The 10,006-nt window shown below is 38.8% G+C and overlaps 2 protein-coding genes across 2 annotated transcripts in view; one reads left to right on the forward strand and one right to left on the reverse strand.

Annotated features, from left to right (window-relative positions):
- The window catches only part of LOC101310386 (helicase SKI2W-like), a 16,420-nt gene extending 11,499 nt beyond the window's left edge, over positions 1–4,921 (reverse strand). The window contains exons 1-10 of the mRNA XM_004294178.1: positions 4,673–4,921; positions 4,200–4,457; positions 3,543–3,803; positions 3,399–3,467; positions 2,932–3,016; positions 2,085–2,260; positions 1,864–1,971; positions 987–1,088; positions 696–896; positions 462–572 (exon numbers count right to left, since the gene is read on the reverse strand). Coding sequence (XP_004294226.1) covers positions 462–572; positions 696–896; positions 987–1,088; positions 1,864–1,971; positions 2,085–2,260; positions 2,932–3,016; positions 3,399–3,467; positions 3,543–3,803; positions 4,200–4,457; positions 4,673–4,807 — 1,506 coding nt within the window. The 5' untranslated portion in view covers positions 4,808–4,921. The remainder of the gene's footprint in view (positions 1–461; positions 573–695; positions 897–986; positions 1,089–1,863; positions 1,972–2,084; positions 2,261–2,931; positions 3,017–3,398; positions 3,468–3,542; positions 3,804–4,199; positions 4,458–4,672) is intronic.
- Positions 4,922–5,758: 837 nt separating this feature from the next.
- Positions 5,759–8,368, forward strand: LOC101294250. Its single transcript, XM_004294208.1, has 6 exons — positions 5,759–5,885; positions 6,278–6,405; positions 6,528–6,630; positions 6,737–6,886; positions 7,311–7,374; positions 7,462–8,368. The coding sequence occupies exons 2-6, from the start codon at positions 6,278–6,280 to the stop codon at positions 8,106–8,108; spliced, it is 1,092 nt and encodes a 363-aa protein (XP_004294256.1). The 5' UTR covers positions 5,759–5,885; the 3' UTR covers positions 8,109–8,368.
- Positions 8,369–10,006: the final 1,638 nt, after the last annotated feature.

Here is a 10,006-nt window from a genome sequence, read left to right on the forward strand (position 1 = left end):
CTTTCCCTCCCCGGCGAGTCCGTTCTTTTCCAGTTTCCGGCGAGATTGATCTTGTTTGAAGTTTTGGGTGATCTCGCCAGAAAACTGAAAAAGAACGGACTCGCCGGGGAGGGAAAGTGGTCGGGAACGCTGCTGGAGTGTTCTGCGGTGGAGGCGCGCCGTCGCCGGTGCCGGATGGTGGAGAACGGACGGAGGTCCGCACTTTAAGCCGAGTGCGGACGTCCGCTTCACATCCGGCCTGATCAAATGAAATCCTATACTAGTCAACATTTAAAACACTGATCTATAACCTTTTGATAGATATAATTCAATTAACAATTATAATGCTCCCATCAACAAGTTTTTTATTAAATAATATTCAATTGTTTGATGACCTATTGATTCTAATAACTGATTGTTATAATTTCATATTTGTATCACATTTTTTATGGTGCTAAATAATATCACGGAAGAGTACATACCGTAGCTGAAAGGAGGACAATGTTGATGTGTCTTGGGAGCATTATAATAACTTCTTCCCAGACAACACCTCTTTCGACATCATTGACATAATGAACCTCATCAAAGATAACCTGTCTCCGCATGCACATGCAGAAAGATAGCAAGAATATTACAGCAATTAAAGTATTGAGAACTATCCATAGAAAGGAGGGAAAACACTAATCATGATATATCATAGAAACAATTCCAATTACCCATTCAATATCACGTATGATGTCAGCACCCCTATAAAGCATTGATCTTAGTATTTCAGTGGTCATAATGAGACAAGAAGCCTCGGGCCTCAAGCTAACATCACCAGTGAGAAGTCCAACATCGAATTTTCCACAGAAGTCCCTATATTTTTGGTTGCTGATGGTTTTGATAGGAGCTGTATACACAGCTCTAGTGCAATGCTGCACGGTATTAGAATATGGAAGAATATTAAACAACAATCATTTAACTGCAATAAAAAGTATTCACTAGTAAAAGAATTCAGGATATACTTTTGATGCCAAAGCAAATGCATATTCTGCAACAACTGTCTTTCCAGCTGATGTGTGAGCAGCTACAAATACAGACTCCCCCTTTTCAAGATAATAAATTGCCTGAACAACGGTAACCAAGGGTTATCTAAGCAGAAATAAATCTCGGATTGATAATATCTACACTATCACAGCAAAACAAAAGGAGAAAAATATACATGCTCTGTTTTATTGAAAATCCTGCAATATACGATATGAACATTCTACTAACGGTCTAAACATAAGAAGTTTCACACTCATTACCTCCAGATCCTTAAAGCATTAGAAATAAAGATGCTTTAAGAATCCTCTCTGGGTGAGCATGGTGAAAGTTTATATAACTAATTTGAAAATCAAACTATTCTTCAGTCTTTAACCTTCTCAAGAGTGCAAAAAAGTTTAGATATTTTGACATTAAAGTACTAAGCACGAAGTTGGTTCATATTTGTTTTACCTTGTGCTTTGTCATATTCGTACCTACCAATTAGTTGTTTTGATGGGAAACTTGAGGCTTAACAGGTCTTTTATACACATAAATCAGTAAATTAGAGTGATTAGACACATATTTTTAATTGGGTGATGTTGCAGATTTCCTAGAGACGTTGATTGTGTTGACCACAGATTGTTGTCAGCTAGAGACTGAACTATATTTTAGCACTCTTTTTTTTTTTTTTGAGAAATATATATTAAGAATAAATTTCAGGGTTTCTTTCAGAACAAATGATACTGTAAAGATCCAACTCTACTATTTGGACCTATCAAAAATCAATCTATCAATTTTTATATATCCCACAAAAAGAAAAAACAATACCAATCAATCTCTATAGAAAACATACAGAAAGATGGATTCAAGCAATACCTCCTTTTGGAATGTATCCAATTCGAAAGGAAAATCAAGTGCCATATCAGGAACAAGATCATTAAAATTCTCTGAAATCCATTCAGTACGTCCACTAATAGCCCAGGCCTGTCAATGGTCAATAGCTTACAAAAATAAACAAACATGTAATGCAGAGAAAGAGACCTGCTAAATTCATATATGAGAAAGTTAACTTAAACTACCACATCACTAACTCTTACCTCCGGGTTCTGTTCACCACCAGTTCCATTGAATCTTGACTTTGAGTCTCCTGCCTCAACAGACAAGATCTCATCCAAAACAGACAGTTCAGGCTCAGAAGGATTGCTGGTAATATCAACATCAACCACATTTACTTCATACTCTGACTCAACAGATTCTGATCCTGACAATTGACCTTTGGGAATAACATCCTCATTAAAACAAACGAAAACTATATATTAAAATGATCAAAACAGAACTAACAGACCAGATACTTGCAGCATTTGGTCCATGGTTCAAAGGTAATGTTGAATAATTAACAGCATATGTGTCAACCACACAAAAAAAACATACTCATATATATGTATAATAACACACGGTTATTATTCCTATTATGCATAAATTTTGCCACAAGATCACACTTGTTTATTGTTAACTGTAATGTCAGCTAAAATCCACAATTGTTCTTGAAGATGAATGATGGAGAAGGAGGAGGTGAGCAAACTTATCAGTGCACAACTGATTACAGACCACCAGAAGCAGACATCCAGAGTCAATACAGGATCCTGGAACGTCTGACAATTCTGCATAAGTCTGCTCGTCTACTTAAATTTAGAAGCGACTTGCCTAACTTGGTCTAATAGTTGCAAAAATAGTCAAGAACACAATTCAAGCAATGCAAATCTAGAAGAGCCAAGCCAGCCATAATATATTTGAATGAAGTAATATCTAATTCGGCGTCTGCTCAGATTCCAATGCCCAAGCATTGGCCTCCATGAATATATTTATATCCCTCAACCATAAGATCATAACATTATAATTAGGTATATGCTGTTGAAATATATCAAATTTGCATACTGTACATACCGTCTCCTTCTAATTCAACAACATCCTCATCCCAAGCCTTTTTGAACAAGTCATCAAACTGTACAGACAACTCACTCTGCATACCCTAGAAATACATTGAGAAAACCTTTGTCAGCATGTGATCGTTATAATTGAGAAAAGACTTCACTCACATACCAAGCCGCACATGCCTATATATAATATCTATATATATAATTATAATATACATGTATGTATATATATGTAACCAAACCCTTTGCTCATTCACTTCTTGACTAGCTACTAATTCCAGATAAAAACTCCAAGATGTAAGAGAGTAATACATGGAAGGCTATATGTAGGCAAATCGATAACAAGATAACTGGCTAAAATAGGTAACTACACAAGAGAACTTCTAAAATTGATACAGAAATGCTGAGTCTAGTTAAAATTGTAACAGGTTCAAAATATTTGAAAATGGAAAGAAAGCATGTGGAAACAAAACTGACCAGCTTTTCATCTGATGTGCTCTTGACTGATCTTTGATCATTGTATACATTCCATGAGACTGGATATGCCTAACACAAGAGCTCTTCTGTCACTATGATATGTTCAAATTTACAACTTTCAATCAAGATCACAACTAAACTAACCTTGAGAGGACCAAGGTCCAATCCTTGCTTAAAACTTGGTGGAACAGCCTGCGCAGGGCCACCAGTCAGAAGTTGGCGTACCCATTCGCCATTAGAAGCACCTTCGGGAAGAGTTCTTTCTAGAGATTGGGAATCATCCAAGCCTCCTGGACGAAAAGGGCGGTTGCTGATGCTTCCCCGTACAAAATCCTTTGCTGGTCCGGCCATGCGTGGCAACGAACCAGACTCTTGTGCTTCTACAGTACGTTCTGTTTCATCAACCTAAGGAAATATAATAAGCAAACTCTGGTCCACATGTCGGAAACCAAAAAAACAATGGTGACACTACATTACTACAGTACTGTCATTACTACAACAGTGACCTTATGAAATATAAGGAAATGTTCGGCAAACATATTGCTCAGGCTAGAACAACTCGAAAAGCAACGCGAAAATGTGGCTCCAAAGTTGTTAGTTTGTGTCAACTAATGTGGACCAAAATTAAAACCTCTCCACTCTTCCTCAAGAGGGAATGGCTCGACCTCAGCTGCTTCTCATTTCAGGTGATTTAGACTCAATAAACTCAAAGACAACAAACAATGCATTATGATTCTGACTTCCCATACTCTGCTAAGCGATATTATTAATGTAAACACAAACACCGAGTGAGCCGCATACCTGCACAGATTTAGGTTCCCATATCCCTCCTTCTGATCCATTCTTCTGGCACCTAAACGGTAACTCCCATGTAGGAACAACAACAGACCGCGGCAACGATGGCTCCAACGGCACATTTGCCTTGTCAAACCAGTCGAAATCCCACTGCCTCCCAGCCTTTTCCGGTGCAAATACATCAGAATCCAATCTCGGCAACAAATATGTCTCCTCTATATACTCTTTTATCGACTCCGGCGTCTCCCTAACAAATGCAGGAGGCTGATACACAATTAAACGCATATCATCAACACTGACATCATGAATTTGTCACTAAACTCCACCAACTTTTCAGTTCAGAAGTAAATTCCGATAATCAATTGTACTAAAAGTGCTTATGCTAGAAGCTCGATACATGAAGCCGAACCCTAGGGATTGAAGAAACTGAAAGAACGAGAATTTAAGGCAATTCGAATAGGTAGAAGGAGGAGACTGACCAGAACGAAATCGGGGAGCGACTTGACGGGGTCGGAGCGCTCGGCGGTGAAGAGAGGCTCGAGCCTGAGGTGGCCGCTGTGGCCGGAGAACCCGACCCGGAATGAGAGCTCCTTCGCGGCTTCTATCGGATCCATTTACTTCTGTTTGAGTGTTCTGAGGGGTTTTAAGTCGGATTTTGGATTCGGAGTGGCTTCACTGTCACTCATTCACTCTCTATGGTGTAGAAGCCTAGAAGGCAGTCCGAGGAATTTGAAATCACGAGGGTTTAAAGTTTCTCATGTCTTCAACACTTCAACCCAGTCGCGCCTCTTGCCTTTGTGATAGTTTTTTGTTTTTGCAAATTGTTTTTCCGATGAAAGAAAGAAATTACAACGATGGACATTTAAAACATATTAAAAAAAAAGTCAGAAAAAAAGACATTTTGAGCAAATATAAGGTAAAAATGTATCTATCTAGCTGGGAGTTCCGACATGGTGGTCAAGACTAGCTCAAGCGTCTGCAATAAAGTTTCCTCTCTCTATACGTGAGTAAAACTAATTAAAGTGAAATGGCTAGTCAAAACTTGAATATCATGAATTATAATGAAAAGTAGTCTAATTTTACAACAATTTTTCAGTTTGACTTTGTGTTTTTTCATCCTACACATATCACTTAACGACTTCGGCTATGATTTTTTCTTTTTATGTATGAGAAAACTCCAAAAGTCATTCGCATATGATGAAATAAGTCCATTACTTATGAAATTGTTTTACATATATTTCAAATGATTTCAAACAGTTTATAAAACAAAACAAAAAAGGATAAGATTATCTTTGTAATAAGAAAGTCTTGACTACGAAAAAAAAAAGTTAATTAAAAGAAAAGACTTCTTCTTTTTTCTGTTACAAAAAGAAAAGGTTTTTTTCTCGATAGAATTAAAAGAAAAATTAATTAAAACAAAAGAGTTTTACCAAAATCAGCTTGGGTGTACCACGTGTCTAAAATTTTGTGGTACACACTAGATTGACGCAAAGCACGGGCCACGAAACATTAAACAAGATTTAAGTGTGGTATCGCGTCCGACTCTCTCTCCAGAATCTTCACCTGACTTCATCCCTATATAAAGCTCTCCCTATGAACAATTTCGTGTTCTAATCCCCAAACCATCATCCGAGAGAGATCGAGATTTTCAATTTCAGTGAGCAAGTATTGTCTCTGCCATCAATCTTTACGGTTAGTTCCTCTTCTCCTTCTTCATATTTGATTTACCCATTTTTTTGCTATATATTTCAATATTTGTGTATGGAAATTTAGGAATCTTAGGATCACATCTTGAATTACGACATGTTTATCGCAATTGATTTATCTCGGAAGATAGAGATTCTTCTAATAGGAATATATTGACGATTTGAAATTAGGGAGACTGGTGATTTCGTCAGCTTTATTGTCTTTTCTCCTCTAAAGATTAGTCTTGAAAAAGAATAGGTTAGTTTGTTAATGTCTTCGTTTTTCCCATAATTTCAATGGGAGAATATGAACTTTTGATTTTGTAAAAGCTCGAAATGAGTTTTTTCTTGTTCTCCTGAAATTGGAGTATAATCCGTGTTGTTGTTCTTTGGCTACAGATGTCGTACTCGAGAAGGTCAAGGTACTCTCCCTCTCCTTCGCCTAAGCGATACAGGTCTCCATCTCCTTCCCCAAGGCGATACAGGTCCATTTCGCGGTCCGTCTCGAGGTCCATGTCCAGATCAAGGTTTGTGCCTTTATCCCAGCTGTTTTTCACGTTCTGTTGAATTGTTTACATTATTTGTGTTTTTAGTGTGATCTTCATGTGTTTTGTTTTGAAAGCTTATGCGTTTCTGATTTGATTTGCAGGAGCCCATCTGTGGAGAATCCTGGGAACAATCTGTATGTGACTGGATTATCACCTCGGATCACAAGGAGAGAACTTGAGAAGCATTTTGCGTCCGAGGGAAAAGTATGTGTTGGACTGCCCTTTTCTATCTTGATTTGTATTTTTATCATCTTCTAATAGTGTTTGATATTTACTCATGATTTTAATTTTGCTGATTTGGGTGTTTTAGGTGATTGATGTCCATCTTGTAGTTGATCCATGGACAAGAGAATCTCGTGGATTTGGGTTTGTTACCATGGAAAATGTTAATGTGGCTGACCGCTGCATCAAATATTTAGATCGCTCTGTTCTTGAAGGTCGTGTGATTACAGTGGAGAAGGTAATGTTTGTTCCCTTTTTACTGTGATTATTGCTGGTTCGTCCATTTGGTTCAATTTTTTATTTAGTTTGTACTCTATTCTACATTATAGTGGGAGTTTTAATTGTTTGCTATTGGTTACTTGAGATTGAAAGTTTGTTGCTTCTTTCCACTTGAAGTGTTTCTGGCAGCACGTTAGCTGTGTGCAGCAGCTCTTCACCAATTTCCAAACCACAACTTAACAAACCAATCAAACTCACCAAGTATCAGATCACTAGGGTTGTATGCCCTGCATTTCTCTCTTTTGTAGAAGTTAAACATATTCTTGCTATATATGTTCTGTTTCCATTGCCTTGGCATATAATAATTCCTAGTAGATACTCCTATTTTGTTGTTAGTCGGTTTGGTACTCAATGATCTCATTCTTTGTTTTGGTCTATTACAGGCTAGAAGGCGGAGAGGGCGAACCCCCACTCCAGGAAGGTATCTTGGTCTGCGAACAATTCGTGGTAAGCCTTTTTTTATCTGCTCATACTTGATATGTCACTTTTACTTCTCTGGTGTCTCTTTTAATGAGTTGTTTGTTTTCTTTGTAGGGCGCCGGCGAACCCCTAGCTACTCCCCACCTCGCAGGTCTCCTACCTACTCTCCTTACAGAAGGAGCTACAGTCGATCGCCCGGTTACTCATCTGACCGAAGTAGGAGCAGATCATACTCTCCTCCATACAGAAGGCGGAGATCTTACTCTCCTGACTATAAGAGGCGGCGGTCTTACTCTCCTGACTATAGGAGGCGCAGGTCTTACTCTCGCTCATGTTCTCCTTACAGCAGGTCACCAGTGAGATACCGTGAGCGATCCTACTCTCCTTATAGAAGGGATTACTCACCAGATGACTCTTACTATGGAAGGAGGCGACGCTATCGCTCTGTCTCACGTAGTGTCTCGCCCAGGTACCGGAGGAGCTCAAGGAGGAGCTACTCACGCAGTGTCTCTCCAAGGCCTAGGAGGGTTTCTCGGAGAAGTTACTCACCTAGTGTATCTCCTGAACCAAGGAGGAGAAGCTCAAGGAGGAGTTACTCTCGGAGTGCTTCTCCTAGATACAGGGGCTCAAAGTCCCACAAGGGTTCAGCCCTGCGAAAATACTCCAGGAGCTGCTCTAGGAGTCGAAGTCCGAGTGTGAGTGCAAGTTCTAGATTTATGTCAAGATCTGCCAGTCCTGGATCTACCTCATCTTCAACATGAAGTCTGTTACTAAGCACATCTCCGGCTTTGTAGGGATTGTGATTTCATCGTCCCAGTATTTGATCCTGTAGGGATTGTGTATCTCGACTCGCTGTTATTAGACTGTTGCTATTGATAAATGTAATTGTTGTACTAGTTATTTCCTCTGCATGGTTGGTCAGGCGTTCTGTGCTTCAGTTATTTCATTGTTGTTTTTAGTCATGCGTTTCTTTTCTCACTCACAATCTGTTTCTGCAATTAGAAAGTGAATTGCCTAAAGTAGAATATGTTAGGAAACCATTTGTTCATGTGTTGAATAGGCAGAAAACTAACTGTTCTAAGCCTATCAAAGTTTACATCCTGTTCGATCTCAATCTGACGGTCATCAAGATCTTTTAGACACCCCAATATGGAGCCACTGATGCAGTGACTCGGTTAAAGTCCAGGGCATACAACCCTAGTGCAAGTATTAAATCTTTTCTGGATTTAATACTTGCACTCGGTGTTTGGAGAAAGAATGGATGTTCTTTTGAAAAACTGCACATCAGCTCTTCAAGCGAACAATTACTTGAAGAATGCACTGCTTCAGCTGTGGTAATGTGAATCAAGTGTTCGTGCTCTCTTTGGTTGCATATATGGATAATATTCTCTACAAATAGTTGGTCAGATGAAGAGTTCTCCTGTGTTTCTGACTTGTTCTAAGTTCTAATTGGTGTGAATTGATGTAGGGCGTACCTTTTGTCATCTTTGGAACTTTTGGGCATTGGACTTAACTCGATGGAAGCGAGGAGGTTGTAATGTGATTGCAGTCATTGTTGGGTTGCCGTAGATAGTTCGGTGGAAGACATTAACCAAAAGATGACTCAAATTGGTAATAACATGATAAACTTTCAGCCTAGAGCAACAGTGCAGATCATGTTCTTTGTAGTTTGGTTTGAGGAGAAGATGAGATGACTTGCTCACTGTATATCAAATAATATCTGTGCTTGTTTGTTGGTAATGGAAGAACGAATCTTCAACATGATCCAGAAAAGAGAAAAGAAAACGATTGTTAGCTTGCAAGTGATCAAATCATTGGTTATACTCTTCTCTTTCTTAGACGAAGAATTCAGTATAATAACTTCATTGTAAAAGCGCTTGTTTCACGATCATACTGTTCCATTACATGTAATTCAAATTTTCATATTTATCTGCCTTCGTTCACATCGTGTTGCTTCATGTTAAGAGGTGTGAATGTGCGCGCTGATGTGCCCCGAAGTACAGTTCTAACCTGGTAAGAATGTCTGTTTCTAGTCCCACATCGAGGAAACTGAGAAGAATATCCACAGAAAAAACATATAAAAGTAGAGCTAGGGTCTCATTGTAAAGTGTCTTTGCGCTTGGGGCAATGACGCAGCTAATGAGGTTCTAACCGAGGCGCGTCTATTGCTGGTTGAAAACTATTTCCAAACCCCCTCCTGGGTTTGCCTAGTGCCCTCGAGAATTTCTGGAAGGGCTCCCTTCGGGGTAAAGCCCTACAATTCTAGTCCTACTGTTTTTTTTGCTCATAAAAATATACAATCAGCCATAAATCCTGTGTGATAGTTTTTTTAATCCAGAGCACAATCTATGAGAACTGGCGACGGTGCTTGAAGTTCTTTGTGGTTGTTTTGGTTTCGTGAAATTGGATTCGAGGTTGTTGAGACACTGTTTGAATCGAGGTTATACTGCTAGACTACTGGGTAGTACAATGGTGTTTTCATTTGATTTGTGTTTTCATAATTATGGTATAATTGTGTTTTTATTAGTATCAAGCTGAAGAATTTTCTGTGTAATTTGTTCAATTTGCCGCCCAAACGGGACACCATCTCAGTCCTCTAGGCCCTTTCAAATTCAATCATACTGATTCAAATCTGGAAAATCAAATCGAACCAGACCTA

Source organism: Fragaria vesca, linkage group LG3 (assembly GCF_000184155.1).
Source record: "Fragaria vesca subsp. vesca linkage group LG3, FraVesHawaii_1.0, whole genome shotgun sequence".
Lineage (NCBI taxonomy): Eukaryota > Viridiplantae > Streptophyta > Magnoliopsida > Rosales > Rosaceae > Fragaria > Fragaria vesca.